This window comes from Thermobia domestica, chromosome 6 (assembly GCF_964235325.1).
Source record: "Thermobia domestica chromosome 6, izTheDome1.hap1.1, whole genome shotgun sequence".
In the NCBI taxonomy this organism is placed as follows: domain Eukaryota; kingdom Metazoa; phylum Arthropoda; class Insecta; order Zygentoma; family Lepismatidae; genus Thermobia; species Thermobia domestica.
This window is the reverse complement of record NC_137459.1, coordinates 174,996,572-175,015,734: the sequence shown is the minus strand read 5'-3', so window position 1 is coordinate 175,015,734 and position 19,163 is coordinate 174,996,572. Positions and strand designations below refer to the sequence as shown.

Genomic DNA, 19,163 nt, shown 5'->3' with positions numbered 1-19,163 from the left:
TTTCCCATCATCACCGTCTCCTTTAGCCTAACCGGCATAATCGTGGGACGTAAAACTAAAGATTTCATATCATTTTTTGTAGTTCTTACCATCAAGGCTGAGAACTGCACGGTCCAATTTTGTAGCCAAAGTAGAAGCCCAACCGGAATAGTGATGTCAACCGGCCCGGCTCGGTTCAACTGAGCGTACAGCTTGAGCTGGCTTGGTTGGGATTACCCATCGACTGGGCTCAATTGAGCCAATGGCTTGAACCGGCTCGGTAAAGACGAGTTATCGACTCGGCTCGATTGGAGCCAATGGCTCGAACCAGCTCCGTTGAGGCGAGTCCATAGGCTGGGTTCGAGTTAGCTTAACTGAGCCAATGGCTCGAACCGGCCCGGTTGGGGTAAGCAATCAGCTCGGTTCGGTTCAGCTCGTGTGAGCCTTCGGCTCGAGCTGGCTCGGTTGGATGAGCTGTTGGCTCGGCTCACTTCTCGGTTCGGCTCGATAAGGGAATGAGCTGTGAGCGAGCCGCTTGAGTCGTTGACAACCCTAAACGCGGGTCGAGCAGTTTTAGCATGTTTGGCTGGAGTCCCATAACTTCTAACAATTTTTGGCTCGAGCCCGAATACTTGTTCCTCCTGAACTCAAACCAAGAACCTCGTGACCGATATCCTTGCCTCCTGAAGATTTCTTGACTACCGAGATCGACAGTTAACTAATTTTTAGTATTCCGATACAAACCGCCTATATTCCATGTTTATACAGGTACACGGTGTTATAATAATAATTAGTTATAGTAGTAGTAGTATTATCATTGATAATTATATTGTCTATGTAGGATACTTGAAGATAGTAGTACTTGGGAACTACACAAAGGATTTAGCTCGAATTGGCTCGACTCGACTGCAAACTCGATCCGAATTCGAGTTGAGTTGGGGGAAATTTTTCGAGCCGAGATCTCGAGTCGAACTCAAAGATGTCTGCTTCGAGTCGAGTCGAGTTTTAAAGAAAACTCGCTCGAACTCGCTCGTGCTCATTCCTGTTGTATGCATGACGGGCATATAGAGTTCTTTCGAGGGGGATAGAACCATAAACATAATATATTTAAAAAATACTTAGTTTCACGGCTTTCTTCCCAGGGGGGGAAAGGGATGGTAGGTATCCAGCATTTCTTATAAGTACCTTATTTGAAATATGTAAAACAGTAACAAGTGGACAATACAATATACACACATCTTCTTATCTTCAGTTTTAATTGCTGATTTCAATTGCAATTAACAATTACAATTAACAATTACAAGTTTCAATTGTCAATTGCAAATAACAATTGAATGTTTCAATTGCACCCTTTGCAATTGACAATTAACAATTAAAAGTTTCAATTGCCTGGTGACCAATTAACAATTAACAATTGACGAAAATTTAATTGCAAATTTTATGATTGAATTCAATTGCAATTGAAATTAATTGTCAATTACAAATTGAAATCAATTGCAATTGAAATCAATTGCAATTGATTTTCAGAGCAATTACTTTCAATTGATTGATCAATTGCAATTGATTTCAATTGATTTTGCCCAACACTGCCACATTACTGCTTACATTCCTCATAGATTTCGCTTTCCAGTCTAATCAGACAATGATTTCAAAACTAGTTAAAACGAGCTAAACGAGCGATCCATTTACAAAACTCGACTCCATTGAAACGCAACCTCAGAACAGCGACTCGACTTGGAACTCGACTCGAGAAAATTACCTTGACTCGACTCGAACCTTGACTCGAATTCGCTTCGAGTTTCGAGTCGAGGCGAGTTTTAGTTCGACTCGTGCCCATACCTAAAGAATTGTAAAGTAAATCGGGACCATACCTGAAAACTATGACGTTGCCTTAACTTGAAGAATGTTTCGTGGTATGTTCTTCATTGAGGAACGTCTATATAAGTTTTTTTTTTGTTTAAAGAAATAAAAATCTCGAGTAAGTTATTGTGACACTCACATAAGCAACGTCTCCTTATAGAGGGATAAATCGATGAGTCCTTTTCATTTGACCAACAAACTGCTCCTTTAACCATGTATATTCGACGATAATCGTTTGGGATAAGATAAAATATGTTCGCCATATAATTTTATAATAAAATTACGCGCATCTATTTACTTTATTTTATAGTTCTCCCATATTCACTTTCTAATATTCGGCGACAGTTGCCATCGAAATTCATACAATTATACGCATAATAATAATAATAATAATAATAATAATAATAATAATAATAATAATAACAATAATAATAATGTAAACAAAACCTTCCAATAAAGAAAAAATATATGTCACCTCGGGATTCAAACCCGGGTCACTGAAATGGCAGTTCTCTGCTTTCACACTTTGCCATCAATTCCTCATACAAAGATAAGAAAATAAACTAGTAGTTATGTTAGATAAACACATCACACACTATTTCTACACGTGTTGATGCAATTCAAAGAATGCGAAAATAATGTGTGCCGGTTTTTCTTCTTTAGAAGTTAGAAGTTACGGTGAGGAAGAATTACAGTAATGTAAATCGGGACCAGTTAAAAACGATGAGGTAGGCTGCTCATGAAGAACGTTTCGTGATATTTTCCTCATTGTCGAAGGTCTATATCACTTGTTTTTGAGTTAAAGAGGGAAACCTCGAGTAAGTCATTGTGACACTCAGAAGGAACGTCTCCTTATACGAGTATTAGTACGAGTATTTTGTGTATGGTCTTACATGCAATGCTTTTAACTAGCTAATAGTTTAGATGGAAGATGAAGTGACGCGGTAGGTATGTTGTTAGCGCATTGAACTTCTATTCGGCGGACCCGGGTTCAAATCCCGGTCAGGTTCTAACTTTTTCAAATGTTTCAATTTCAATGGATACTCCGTGTGACGAGCAATATCTTCTCTCCTCCAGAAAGAAAAAGAATGAAGAGAATTGGAGAAGATCTCTCAACGAAGGCATTTACTAACTTATTTCCAGCAGTTGTTCTAGATTTGATATTTTCAGCTAGTTTCAAGCATTTTCTGATTCATGCGTGGTCAGTATTTATATCTCAGTAAACATACAGTATATAAAGAAATAATACATTACGTACACAGCAATATTAAGATAAATATATGGTGTTCTTTCGAAAACACGATCCGAACCATAGAGATTCATCTTAGAATGGAGAACTGTTTCGTTAGTCACCTACTTTACAATTTTACCTGGATAAACACCTGCTGTCAGTGGCGAGAAGTTACGTGTAAGTTGGGTTGCATCTTTCTAGGCGTTCTCACAACTGCAAATTACCTGGATCCCAAGTAATGAAATTAGAGAACTTAGGGGGATATACTTTTGTCGTTGGGTGTACGTGTGTGTATGTATGGGGGAAGTACTTTATTTATCGGAACTTACTGGCAGGATCTGAACGAAATTTGGTGGACAAGTATCCTAGCAGCAGATGCTGCGTTCTACAGCTTTGCACACCGAGAGCTTCTGAATTTATTTCACCGCTCGTGTTCCGATTGTGCTTCGTTGATTCGGTGGTGGTACTTTTATTCCACTAGAAGTGTTGTTATTAATTACTTTATAACATTTATTGTATTTTTTGTTTACAGTCTTCATCTAAATTTCATTTGCTTGTTGAAATGTGTAACTTGACTGTCTCTTAATACGCACCTATTGTAGCTATGTATATCAATGGTAATAATAATACAATACATCTGAAGAGATGTGCTTAGCAAAACTTGAAGTGCCTAGTCTCTTTATTAGAAACCTGTTGGAATAACAGTTTTTAGCAAGTCATCACTTTACAGTTATAAATTAGACAAGGATATGTATATCCAGAGTTTCAGTTCAAAATTGTTACAGAAACCTTAACCACTATTTTAGTTTAAACGTTTAGAAATATATTGTTAAATTAATTATTACTTATTTTTAGTATTTACAGATGGACTGGTACTTACCTTGATGAAATAGATTCTCTTGTTACTAGTGGAGCTGTAGCTGTAACAACATTCCCTTACAAAGGAGCTGTTATTATTGTGATTGCGCAACACCTTAGAAATAACCCGACGGTAAGATTGTAGATTTGTAATATAAAAGTTTGACTTGAGAATAATGAATTTGTAACATATATTTGCGTTTCTCAGTGTTTGTTTAAAGTAATTGATGTTCCTGATATAAAATACAATGGCAATTTTCAGAATGAGTTCTTAAATCTTTAATCTAGTAAATCTTTGGTGTAAATATAGCGGTACATTCACGAGACGAAACATAATCACCTGCTAATTTTTGAACGAAGTCTTTGGGTTGACGTAACAGGTCGTAAAGAACTGTTTGTGAGATTGACAAGAATCTCACTCAGTGTGATATATTGCCGGACATCTCCCTATAGAAATACATATCATTTTGTGAAGACTAGATGGCTGGGAACGAGCATCTCAGAAACAACGCGACTTGTCGGATGTGCGTTAGCTGCCGTTTTTAAGATCTTCCAAAAGCGAGAAAGGAACTATAAAACCAGCACCAAACGACATGCCATGGTGCGGCCACACCTCATTAAAGATGTCGGCCGTCGTAGAATGTCAGGGTGCCGTAGAGTGGATAGAGTGCAAACTGTGGCACAATTAAGAATGACTTAACCAGTGGACGCTGGCGTCGGAATGTGCTGCCGCCCTATCGCCGAGTTCTTCGGAACTGCAGTCATCCAATGGTCCTCCAGGTTGAGGGTTGTGCCTGGCAAATCCCGCGGCATATAAAACCTGCAATTGAGCAGTTTCAAAATAAGCCTCGGATGTGGATTGGTCTCCCAGGACCACCACCTTGATATAGCCTTGTTTATGCTAATTGAATTTGCATTTGGATGACGCCTGGACCCGGAGCCACGGGACGGCGGGTTGAATTGCATACTCAGCCAGCAGCACCGGATGGTCTGATACCCTGAAAGAAATACTGGGAGTCTGCGGTGCGGGAATCTCCAAAGAACCATTGGCCCCTTTCCTTGGACGGTGGGATGAGGATCCTCTCCTCAGTACACATCAGTCGGCGGTGCAAGTGGCTCCGCGTTCTAATCACTTCGACTCTGAGTCATAGTTCAGCTTGCGTGACAAAGGTCACGCAGATAATACTTGCCAGCCTCGTTAGCCGCTTCGAATGAAGTCTGGGAATAAGGGAGGATATTAGGCTTTCTTAAATTATGGATTCGCATCATACACCCTACACGGATTCTGGCACTATCCGCAGCAAAGGGGAAAAGCTTGGTCTCGCAGCAAGATATTTAATTATCAAAGATAAATCTACTGACACTGCTTGAGCCCTTATTAAACTGTCACCTGCAGCAATCATTTCAAAGAAACGAGAAGTACACTGCATTTCCGAATGGTTACGGAAGTCAGACTTAGGTGAAAGGGTTATTAGAATTTCTAAATTGGAATGAATCAGTTTCAACAAATATAATTTATTTACAACAAATAACTAAACAACAAACATATGTATATAAAGAAACTAACAAACCGATTCCTTTGAGAAATGGCTTAATAATCACGGTTTAATGTTGGAAGGTGAAATTACATTATTATTATTATAACTTTTCATAGATTCAGTAATTTTGATCAAATTTATAGGTTAAATTTAGTCTCAATAAGTTACTTCGAAACAGATTATAAAACCAAGTACTACAAATCCCATTCTCTTTAAATCTAATAGGAATCAGGGTCATTCCCAAGTGGGCGACCAATACTCACCGCAACGTTAAATCCAAAAATCACAAAAAACAAAAAAAGGTTAGAATTTAGAAATTAGTGAATATTAATCACACACTAGGAACTCTCTTGGTTCCTTATACAAACCACTTATTTTACACTATTTCATCTTCTCGACACAATATTGAAACAATTTGAACACACGACAAATGATGTTAACTGGTCCAATTACCTTGTCTTATTACAAGGTTCGATAGGCCAATTCATGCAACGTAAGTTCGTAGGTGGCAGCACTATAACGTATAGCAGCAATGTTCATCAATATTTCCATCCCTATACTGAATCACTATTTCCTTTCTACTTTTTTTCCACTATGCTTCATATAAAATTCCTCCCCTCCAATTTTCCAAACACTGGTTATACCAAAATGATATATATATATATATATATATATATATATATATATATATATATAATTCACTGAAGAAATCAAATCACTGCATGCAGAAATAAGAATAGTTCGACTCTTCGACTCTCCAAGAGTAGTCCAAAAACTTCCAGATATCACTACAGTTACCATTATCGGACGTCCTATCTCGAAGTTCCAGAAGTAGTTGATCACAACAAGAAGAGGCCCTCTTCCCTATCAGCAACAGGGTGACTTGCAGAACCAGAAAGGTGATAAGAGTAGAGAACGTACATTGCCTTAACTTTGACAAAATTGACATTTCTCAACCTTGCAGAAGATTCAGGGTAATCGGGTTTCTCTGACGAATACACAAACATAGTGTATCTACATAATTCTGTACCTGCAGAATTGTAAAGATACACAACAGTACATTTCTTACAGAAACACATTAAACATAAAATACACACAAGTATATATAAATGCAATTTATTTTTTGAAATTAACCTGAACAAGATTTTTTATGAACTTTTCTTTCAGTTTAGTCATCATTAGAGACCGGATGTTTAGGCATTAAAAACCTAGAAAATAGGCAGGCAAATAGGCACTTAAAATTTAAAAAATAGGCAGTAAAATAGGCACTAAAGTGAAACTCGAAATAACGAAGATAAATACTCAATACAATTAAAAAAAATAAATTCAAGTCATAGATATTGTTCAAAAAATATAGAAACACACCTGTTTGTTAATATTTTTAATGTATATATAAAAACGAAGGTTGACATGTATTACATGTGTATTTTGTAAATACATTCTATACAGCGCTTTATCACTACATATAACAGTCCAATTCATTATATTTTAATCAGTACACATAAAAGTCCAAAGTTTTATTGCATCTTATTACTACAAACAGCACTTATTTCTCGAAGAGGCAGAATCCTTTCTTGAGATACTATATTATATATTTTTACCAATAAAGCCTTATTTCGAAGAAAATGCATAGAATATGCAACATTAGGCACTAAAGCAATTATTTAGGCAGGAAGGGGCCAAATAGGCAAAATAAAATTGGCTTAAATTGACACTATAACAACCTATATAAACTTTAAAACGTTATTTTTGACCATATCTTTAATATTAAAGAATAGGCATTTTGCCTAACATCCGGTCTCTAGTCATCATTTAGATTATTATTACTATTATTAGTACTTGTAACATTGTTGACATTTCTTGAGTCAAATACTTTTTGATAAATTGAACATGACGCATCAACTTTTACATCAGGATTACTCACTAACTTAACCCATACACTATTTGGTATCACATAGCTTAGGATCCTAAAAGGACCAGAAAATTTTGTATCAGACTTGTCATAATATTTCGTATCCAAGGATGACTTTAACACTTTATTTGCAAGGACTAATTCACCTATAGGCAGATTACTAGGTACTTGTTTTATTATTATATGCATGTTGTCTCCTTTTCCAAGCTCTTTCTGTTATCTACAATAATATTACTAATTTATATTTTGAGCCTTTTCTATTATACCCAAATCCAATATCCAATTAACATGTAATGGATTAAACATTTTTCTACCAAGATAAAGCTCACTTGGGGTCTTCTGAGTTTCACTATTTTCAGTAACATTTAATGAGTATTGGATCTGATCGATATAATTAGCCCGTTTTGTATGATTCTTATTAATATACGCCCTGAGTATCGCTTCAATCGTCTTATTCTGACGCTCTGTCCTGTTCGAAGACATTGAGTATGGTGACGTACAGATATTCGTAATACCTAGATTAAACAAATGTTGTTTGAAATACTCACTAGAGAAGTATGACGCATTGTCGTGTAGAAGAGAAAATGGATAACCGTACGTAAGGAAGATTTTTGTTAATTTAGAAAAAAAATTGAATTCGAAGATCTTGAAGGATCTATTATTACCAAACGACTAAAACTATCCGTCAAAAGCATTACACAATTAAATCTATTACGGGCCAAGCTCTCATGCAGTCAAAATGAACTACATTATTTGGGAATCTAGGTTCCTTTGAATAATGTGTACCATGGGGTTTACGATTACGTTCTCGGCTCTCCTGGCAAATTCTACATCGTCTTACGTAATGAGTAAGTTCAGAATGTAAATGAAAGTTTTTTTTTTCAATGTAAACCTAGATGCCAATTTAGATATAGTCTTCTGGATCCCACAGTGACATCCCCTACTAATTCTTCGTGACAGTATTTAATAACAGAGTAGCGCAAGGACTGAAGGATTACAACACGTAAACCACCATATTTTTTTACCATTAGCTTGTTTTAATAACACTCCTTCTTTTAATATGTAAGGATCCTTATTTTCTTTTCTTTCTAATGCCAATATTTTCTCATTTAACTGAGGGTATTCTCTTTTTGTGTTCCCGAAGTGGTTTATTAAAAACAGTATGACTCCAAAAATTAAGAAAAGAAAGATGGACATTCTGTTCATTAACCTAATTAATTTCTACAATTTCACTGTTGGGTGGAGTAAAATGTACGTAATTATACATATGACTAATATAATCAGCGATATGGTTTTTAAAACACCGCAGGTGAATTCTATGAAAAGAGTATTTACTTATTTTCTCAGTTAAAGAAACAGTTCTTTTGTCTCTCATGATTTCGTAGAATCCACGATAAGCTAGCATTGTCTGTGTAAATGGTAAATTTCTTTTGTACATAGATATCAAACTTATCAAGAGCATAAACTACTCTTCATTTCTAAATCAAAGATACTCCTTGACCAATCACTCGGAGGAATCATCTTAGAAAAGAAATAAACTGGACGAAGTCCCCCTTCCTCATCATACTGACTTAATATCGAACTATAGGCACGACTGCTGCTATCTATATGTATTACAAAAGGACTAGAGAAGTCTGGAACTTTCAACACAATATGATTAATAATTGCTTCCGTTATTTGTTCTAATATTTCGTGTTCTTCTTTTCTCCAACGAAAAGGTATTTTATTTGACTTTAAAGCATGTAAAGGACCCAATAACTCACCATAATCCTTAACAAATTGGAAATAATAAGACAAGAAGCCAATCATTTTACTTAAAGCTCATCGGTTTTTGGTTTAGGTAGATTTTTAATTACTTGAACTCTGTCCTCATCTATCATCATGTATCCACCTGAAAATAAATAGCCTAAAAATTTTATTTTATTTTTACGTAGTTTAGTTTTCCTTTTAGAGATAGTTACACCCCATTGTCGAAGTCTCTGCAAAACTAACTACAATATTTCTTTATGCTTTAGAATGGTATCCGTATGAATAATAATATCATCACAAAATATGTCTAAATAATGTAAGAGATTCCTGAAGATTTTATTCATGATACTAGAAAGAAAAAACGGAAATTTGAAACCCATAGGCATTTTCAAATATCTTAATAACCTAGTTGGTGTAGCAAAATTAGTATATTGACGGGAGTTTTCATATAACATTAACTGATGAAAGGCTCCTTTCGCATCGAGGACGCTGCAAGTTTTATGTTTACCTATGTTAGCAATAGTTGCTTCAGCGTTAGGCGCTGGAAAGGCAATTACAGGCACTTTAGAATTAATAGAAGAATAGTGTGCTACGAGGCGCTTGGTTGCATCTCGATTATTAACGAAGGACAGGGAAAGATGTAGGCAGAACTTGAAACTTCCTCTAAAACATATTTCTCTATTAGTTTATTCAAGTATTCATCTAATTCGCTTAATTTATGACGCGGCATAGAGCAACGTTGTGTTATACTAGGACTAGGATCATTCATTTAGTCGTTTTTCTTCATTAATAACGTCCTTAAATTGATCAAATAAATTCTCTACGTATGTTATTAGATCAGCCCAAATTGTTTTCATGAATGTTTACCGTACCTGTATTTTCTTCCTTCGGATAAATATCATGGATATTGGGATTAGAAATTCGTACGCCGGCTGCAAAACCTGGTATTGCGCACCTCACACATCAGCACCATGTTTCGAAGTTGCAGTGCAAGATGGTTGACTAGTCATTGAACCGGGTGGCAGGGACTTGGGTTCCACCTCACAAAAATTCCACTTGGCTCTTCTGCGTTGTGTATGGAAACACTGCTGGGTTGACCTGCCTGTATTCCGTTGATCAGCTGATCTATGTTGACAAATGGGTAGCTGCTCCTTCCCTTCCTTCCCGCACCTCTTGAACGTTTGATGCTTAGGTCTGGCTTCCCCCGCTCCCCCTGAGTCAAGGTCGTGTGCCGACTGATATTTCATAACCAGATCTAAAACGAGAAAATCGGGGGCACAGATCTCTCAATTCACAACTTGATTGTTTCCATTTAGATAGTTTTACGGATAAGTTTATGTCCGTAAAATTGAACTCTCTGTTACGAATATTTATATTAACATTATACTGTTGTAAGAAGTAAAGTTCCACTAACACTTTTAAAGACGGGTGACGAACCACTGAAAATCAGTTGACAAACTTAACCCGGTAATGAAATATATAAATTCCACATGTTTATAGATCTTAAGAGGTTCAAAATTCATAACAGACAGGGCAAAGTTTACCGTATTAATCTTAGGCGGGCACTTTTGTTGGATTTTATTCAAAACCTGTTCAACTAACGAAAGACTACTTCCAGAATCGATAATACATGGTTATAAATCTCGACACACAGATATCGGCATTTGCAATAAAAAGGGAGGTTGCTCCTCAATAACATCATAAGTTTTTTCTCCACGAATATTTCTCTTATTATAAGGACACACTTTCCAAAAATGATTATTAAGACCACAAGAACTACATAGATTTAAATTATTTCTCTGCCTATTTCTCTCTCTCTAACAAAACCAAGGGGCTTTACATTTTGTTGTTTTTGCAAAATAAATTTATAATCCAAACTATAACGCCTATTCATTTCATAGCTCTCTGTAAATGCGATTAATTCCTTCTCTGAATGAGGGAGATTAGTGGTGATTAGCATTAAGTCACGTATTTCAGGTGTTACAAGGTTAGCTCTAGTTTTACACAATTCATCATCAGACATGTTCATATCAATAATAAATAATACGCTTATCTATTCTTTAATAAAATCCACCAGGGATTCTTCTGCTTACATTATTCTATACAACGTAATTTACAAAAATTCCATTTTAACAAGCGGAGTAACAAATATTTCAAGAAATGCAACTATAATTCTTTCTCAATCGGTAGTAACGTTTAACAACCGCTGCATTTCTTCGAATGCTGGGCCGGTACATTTACTTAGAGGTTACCAATAAAACTTCTGTACGAGTATCTAGTTGAGCTTGTAGCAAGTCAAACTTTAATAAGAATTTACACACTTCAAACTCATTTCGCCCATCAATTTCGGGTAAGTTATGGACCTGCGGTTCTATTGTTTTATAAATATTATTACCCAGAAGTTGATCAAAATTACATTTTATAGCTGGTCTCACAGTTGGCTTTAATACGCGATTTGAAGGAAGAACAACATCTATGAATTCAGGCGAGGAATCCTTCTCGCTTTCTCGCCCACTCCCGCAAGCATTTACTCCTTCCCCCTCGCTAAAGTCAATTAAGAGAGGATTAACTATGCCATACTCCCCCGTTGGATCACAATCAAGAAGGTGTTTTACATTTTCCCCTTTTTCCCAGGTTAAATATAATCTTAAAAATTCTAATTCTACACCTAAATACCATCTCACTATTTTCACTTATTATTTCGTCCAGTATCAAATAATGACTTACTATACATTCGTATTTATCTCCCAGGGCCAATTCCAATATAATACAAAATGTCCCTTTCTTTCTAACACAAGTCTTAATATTGCGGGTAATAAGACAAGGAAACTAAAGGTATTATGCAGCAATCATGTTAAAGGAACATCAAGTACACTGCATTTCCGAGTGGTTACGGAAGCCAGACTTATGTGAAAGGGTTATTAGAATTTCTAAATGGGAAGGAATCAGGTTTAACAGATACATAATTTTATTACAATAAATAATTCAACAAACAACATATATAATATAATGAACAATATATAATATAATGAATATATTATATATCAATAACAATATAATATAATGAAAACTAACAAACCGATTCCCTTGAGAAACTGTTTCATCAACGCACTTTTTAATGTCGGAATATGAAATTACATTACTATTATAACTTCTCGTAGATTAAGTAATTTTGATCAAATTTATAGTTTAAATTTTGTCTCAATAAGTTACTTTGGAATAATTATAGAGTCAAGTATTACAAATCACATTAGCTTCAAATCTGATAGGAATCAGGGTCATTCACAAGTGGGCGACCGATACTCACCAAAACTTTAAATCCAAAATTTCACAAAAAAACAAAAAAAAAACAATAAGGTTAGAATTTAGAGATTAGTGAATATTAATCACACATTAGGAACTCTCCTGGTTCCTTATACAAATCACTTATATTACACTATTTCACTTTTTCATCTTCTCGACACAATATTGAAACAATTTCCTCACAACCACAATAGGTGTTAACTGGTCCAATTATCTTGTCTTATTACAAGGTTCGGTAGGTCATTTTACACAACGTAAGTTCGTAGGTGGCAGCACTATAATCTATAGCAGCAATGTTCATCAATGTTTCCATCCCTATACTGAATCACAATTTCCTTTCTATTTTTTTTCATTATGTTTCAGCTGGAAAGTACATACATAGATACATGTTTATATACAGTGGTGGGGCCAAAATAGGTTTCCTCAAAGCAAGTATTTCTTCAAATATTGGGGAAAGCGACTTTGTTCCCACTATCTATATAAAAAGATTACGTAAATATAAAAATCATCTTTAATGTTTAAATTCCAAGTTTCACTGTCCCAATGCCTTCCACTAACGGAGTATCATGAAATGCCTCATTTCTAGAAAGTGATTCATCTAATAATATAAATCTAATAATTAACATGAATCTTAAAATATTGAAAACTAATTCAATAATATGACATTTTTTTCTTTAATCATCAGATTGGATCGGAAGTGTATAAAAGATGGGAAAGGAGAATCACAAAATTTCAGTTTCTCGCCACGAGTGGTCCTCTTGCACTGAAGACTTTCAAAGTGGCTGATCAACAATGTTTATTAGTTCTCAATGAGTATGAATCGAGCACAATATTTTGGTGGTCAGGTAAGTTGTTCAGTTTGCTAACTGCATTAACGATATAAGAGTATCGGCTTTTTAAGCAAGTGTTTTTCCTTTTAGCTAGAATTGCCTAAGAAAATGTTTAAATTAAAGTTATCATTAGCATAAACATTAACATAAATTTTAATACTTAATTTAGAGCTGCTAGCTATGTCAAGTTTCCATCCAATGAAAATCATTTGATTGTATACCTTTTGCCATTTATTATGATATACTTCTGTAATTGTAAAGTTACGATACTGTGGAATATGTGAAATGTTCATATGCATATGTTGTTGTTAGAACTTATTTTTAGAAATCATAACTATTCTTTGAAAGTTTGTGATATACAGTGGCCAAGCGTGGTAAGAGGCCCTGAGGCCCGGCCTACCCATTTATTTCTGATATTATAATTTATAATTAATTATTTTTTATTTTTTGCACAGAATGTATGATAATTTTCTAAGTTAGTAAAATATTTTATTATTCGATAAAGAAATCATAGTTAGCACTACTGCTGGGAGGCTCACCGAGCAGTGTCTCAGACGGCAGAAAAACTACCGGGAAGCTACTTAGAAAATCCCGCGAGAGAATGTGTTAGTAATAACCTGCGAAAGAGACCGGCCTCAGCGATTATCAATTTTTGTTTTTACATATGATACAGCGTTTCTCTCGAAATCTTCGATTTCGATATGTCAAACAAATAAAGAGCAGGAGAACGTGGGACCCCATTCCCTAAAAACTTTGCTTAATTTTGGGGACTAACGCAACGCAAAAGCTGGAAGAAGCAACTACGCCTATTACCATAAACTAATTACCTTTTATTCCGTTATGTTGACGCAAACCCGACCCTTTGCGTTGTAAATTAAAATTGAGTAGTGTGTGTGTTTTTGAGATATTATGAGTGACATTTTTTCCTTACTTTTGCAAAACTGAATGAAAGAAAATGCCAGTAAATGGAAAATATGAACATAATATATTCCAAGTAAAGAATTCTCTGTCAGAGGTCTTTTGAAAATTAATGTGTTATTAAGGAACGAAGACCAACGCCTGTGTTGAAAATAGAACAGACAGTGGGCAAGCGAGTTCTGCATGCATTGGTACAAAAAAAAAAAAACTATTTGAAGTTGTTGACATATAAAGAGCATCATATAAAAATATTTAATTCAGATTCTGATTTTAAAGGAGAATCAAGCGACATAGGAAATGACTTGAGTGCTTGTCATGTGTTCTGAACAATATCAAGACGAAAATTCACAAGCGGAATTTGTTTCCGTAAAAGTAGATGAAACAGCATATGTTTCCTTGAAGCGCAGATAATGTCATGGTCCATCTTCCCTACCTGATCACAACCAATTGAAACGATTAAATTGCATTACGGAGATTTAAGATCAGCTATGAGTCACATACGCGAACACAAATGAGTCATGCGAACATTGATTGCGTTCAAAAGAAACTGTACATGATTTGTTAAAATATCAGTTTGTTGCAGTTTCGTGCTAAGAAAAAGCAAACCTTAAAAGCCACTCTCCTAGGAAATTTTGGATACACTTTAAATTTAGATGGAAACGAGTTTTTCTGTTTGGAATCTGTAGAACTATTTGATTGTGAACAGTTTTAGGATTACAATAATGATTTTCTTAGGGGAAAAAAAAACTATAGAATCTCCTTAAACTGTATTCCACTTTCGACGGAATTGAGGTGCGAAATGAACTGATAATAATCTTTTACGACGAAATTCATCTCATCAAGTGTACCTAGAATGTCTTCGCTTGTTACATGTGTGCGTAAGTATTCCAGTTACTACAACACCATGTAAGACAAGCTCATGGGTGTCCTGAAGAAAATTAAAATATTATGGAGGAATATAATGAGTAAAGACAGACTTAGTGCGTTGGCTACAATCGCTACAGAAATAAACTCTGAAGGCTATTAGCTAAGGATACAGCTTTCAAGAAGAAAGTAAGACATATTTGATGAGAAGAAAAACTGACATTTGGAATTAATGTACAAGATGATATAAGTAATGCAGGTATTATTATTATTATTATTATTATTATTATTATTATTATATTGGGTCTACCCTCTTGAAACTATCACCCTTCGCCACTGGTGATATATTAATATCTTACAATAGTGCATTGCTTATAAAAGTAATTAGTTTCTCTTAGGACTCAAATAGAAAATATACTTTTCTCCATTTCGAATTACTAAAGCTATAGATTGCGATATATGTTGGTTGCTTTGTTATATTAATTCATATTTTAGAACATTTATGTATTTACTTGTATTACTACGTTAATGGGCGTGGTTCTTCATAAAATTAGCAGAGGAAAAACTTAATTGCTGTATTTTTTATGGTTATCTCAAAAATGTAAATGTTATTCAGCGTATATTATTGAACGGTTTACAGGTGAAGAATTCGTCGAGTGGGAAACTTTAGCTGATCTCACAGGAAAACATGTCCTTCAAGCAGGATATTTTGATGATGAAACAATCCTGCTTGCTTCGAACAAGGTAAATAAAATTCGTACAGAAGTACATTTTCCCTTAAGTATTTTTTATGTGGTATCGTCTAACGTGTTACTTGTCACGTTATTGACTTACATTGTTGCAACTGAGTACGAAGTAAAATTAAAACTATTTTATACTTTCACTTCATATTAGAGATTAACAAAATTTAAATGAAGCAAGTGTATTCACTGAAAAAAGTAAAACTTTCTTACTCTCACTTCTACTGAGTGGCTTCCGTGCCCGTGATTTCAGGTTTACCTGGCGGGAGTATAGAATGATCTTATTTTCACTAAGCATTGTAAGATGATTGACGAGTAACTCGAATCAAGAAGTTGAGATCTGCTATCTAGAAAGCTGGAAATACAAGTGATTTTATATCACAGAAATGAAGGTACTTTGGCTAACCTTATGGGGTGAAATGTAAGAATATTAGTTCCATAGTATTTTGCAAGTATTAAACTGCTGCAAAGTCAATTCGTATAGCTGCCTTCGAATTATTACTATTTTGAATAATGTTGAAATGTGGCGAATTAACTATTTTTCTCTTAACTGTAAAGTAGGCATATCTTAAAATTTTGCAAATATTTCTACGCTGTATTTGTCATTCTCACGCTCTGCGATTATAACATTTGATTTTACTTCTATAACGGTCAATCCATCTGAAGTGGTCCAAAGATGGCGAAAATGGTTGCTCGGCCATCTCTGAAAATTATAGAAATTGGAGTGTGATGAACCTTGGGTATAAGAAGGTCAATAACATCATTCACTTTGTTGTATGTACAAGTGTTCCTGAATGGCAGCCATCTTTGTTGTATGTGGAGTGCCATTTTTTTGCATTTGCAAGCGTTTACGAAAACTACAAGGGTCGTTCAAGTTTGACCGGGACTTTTATTTCTTCAGAGGAAACAGCACAAGAAGCATCAAACTATGTCAGCTTTCCAAAGTATTCTCCGTGCGCGTCGAGGCACCGTTGCCATCGTTGTGGCGGCTCCCTGATTCCTTTGGCGTAGAAAGAACTTCGTTGTTGTCGTAGCCACTGGAGGACATCGTTCCGCAGTGCTTCATCTGTCGTGAATTTCTTCCCTCCCAGATGATCTTTAAGGGTGCAAACAAATAACCACTAGGGGCTAAATTTGGACTGTAGGGGAGATGCGGCAGAGCTTCCCAGCGCATTTCGGCCAGAGTTTTTGTCACATTGGCCGTGTGAGGGTGGGTATTGTCATGGAGAAAAATTACATTTCCAGGCAACATCCGAGGTCTTTTCTTGCGAATAGACTTTCGTACAGCGCCACTCAACAATGTGGAGTAATACTGGGCATTAATTGTGCCTCCTTTGTCCAGAAAATCCACATGGATAACACCTTTAATGTCCCAGAAGACACTTGTCATGATCATTCCAGCGAACGGCTGCGTTTTGCTTTTCTTGGGCTGCGGAACCTTTATGTCGCCACTCCATGCTACTTCTTTTGATCTCTGGGGTTGAATAGTGCAACCATGCTTCATCACACGCGATAAGGGGTTGCAACAATTTATCACCTTCGACTTGAAACCGATTCAGAAGCTGTTCACAGATCGTCATGTGTGCCCACTTCTGATCAAATGTCAGCTGGCGGGGATTCCACCTTGCACAAATTTTGTGTAAGCGTAAGTGGTCGTGAATGATTGTCTCAACACTCCCGACACTGATATTTACCTCTGCAACAATATCCCGCACTGTACTCGCCGGTTCTAAAGAACCATTTGCTCAACACGTACGATATTTTCTGGTGTGACTGCAGTCAGGCGAATGTGTCCATGCGGTTCATTTGCCGCCAGATCCCGTCCTTCGCGAAACTGTTCACACCATTCGTATACTCTTGTCCGTAACACTGTTTGTTCACCATACTGTGCTTGCAATCTTCTGAAAACCTCAGCTGGTTTAACTTTGTCCTTCACAAGAAGTTTGATTACACACCGCTGCTCCACAGCCACAGACATACTGCTTGTCGCCATGTTCGCTGCAACTGCTGCGCATGCTTCAAATACGTCATGCTGGGCGCAAGTTACTCAAGAAAAAAATACATTACGTTACCCGCAAGTTTCATCATGATCCGGCTATTCATCGATTATTTATGTACGAAAATCCCGGTCAACCTTGATCGACCCTTGTACAATTGCTGAGGGCATATGAATCAGATGAATACCAAACAAAAACGAATGCTTAGAGGAGGGACCGAGATACACTGATAATATATACTCTTACTTCTAAATAAATATGCAGGGTTGCAAACCAATACATGAAATCACTAGAGAAATTATGAAAAATACACTTGGGACAATCCATACGAAGTGGTCCAGAGGTGGTTGCTCGACCATTTCCGAAAATTATAAAAATTTGATTGTGATGAACCTTGTGTATGAGAAGGTCAATAACATCATTCACTTCGTCGTATGTATACACCTTGTCTCAAAATGGTTGAGCGCATTCCTTATTGGTGTTTTGAGGCAAAAAAAATTCTAAGTCCAACTTTGGGTATCTTCGAAAGAAAGTAAACCAGGTTCGAACCTCCAAGCCAGCCTTTGCAATCGGGAAAAGTTTGCAGATGTGTTTCTCTTCTTCTAAATATAATAAGACTTGTTACCAAGTGTAAAAAAAAAAGCAACATTGACTGTAATACTTAATGATACAATATTTCGAAACCTTGTATTAATGTCAGCACATGCTTGTTTGTCATTTAGCTCTCCATACGTAATGGAACATTTAGATACGTAAACGAATCTTTCCATATGTAAAATAATTCTCAAAGTTAAGACATAGAATATAATTATCGCCTGAGTACTAAAATAAAAGTGAAAGTAGAACAAGAACAGCGTTTGTAGTGGATATGAATGTCATAATAATCTTGAACCGTTATACATCGCTAGAAGCATGTTTCCAGAAGTCCTTGTGTTAGCTCACTGGTAAGCTGTCGGACTTCAAATCATAAGGTTGAGAGTTCGATTCCCATCTGGGTCAATGATTTTTTTATGAAATTATATTTTCCGCAATGCATGAAAAATTATATAAAATAATTACATTAAAATACATCAGTTGTATATATATAACAAAATCATTGCAGAACATAGTAATTATTATGTTTAAAATATAACATCTGAGATAGGTATTCACAGTAGGTCGGTATTATATATAAGAATGTTAAATACAAGTTAGGAAAATCGTTTAATATCAATAAATACATTATGTATTGTATTTATTTGCTGCTATTTGTCATACAGATGTTACTTCTCAATATTCTCATTACAGCATGTCATTTACATTCGTGAAATACAGTATATTCCTACGGATATAGAAAGTGTATAAACAGAGTATCCAAAGTCGGATCCTGCTTCAAAACACACAA

At 35.6% G+C, this 19,163-nt stretch overlaps 1 protein-coding gene across 1 annotated transcript in view; it reads left to right on the top strand.

Moving 5' to 3' along the window:
* Positions 1-19,163, top strand: part of fs(1)M3 (female sterile (1) M3) — a 289,266-nt gene that overhangs the window by 70,999 nt on the left and 199,104 nt on the right. Inside the window, exons 5-7 of the mRNA XM_081762460.1 lie at positions 3,926-4,061; positions 13,116-13,275; positions 15,683-15,786. Coding sequence (XP_081618586.1) covers positions 3,926-4,061; positions 13,116-13,275; positions 15,683-15,786 — 400 coding nt within the window. The remainder of the gene's footprint in view (positions 1-3,925; positions 4,062-13,115; positions 13,276-15,682; positions 15,787-19,163) is intronic.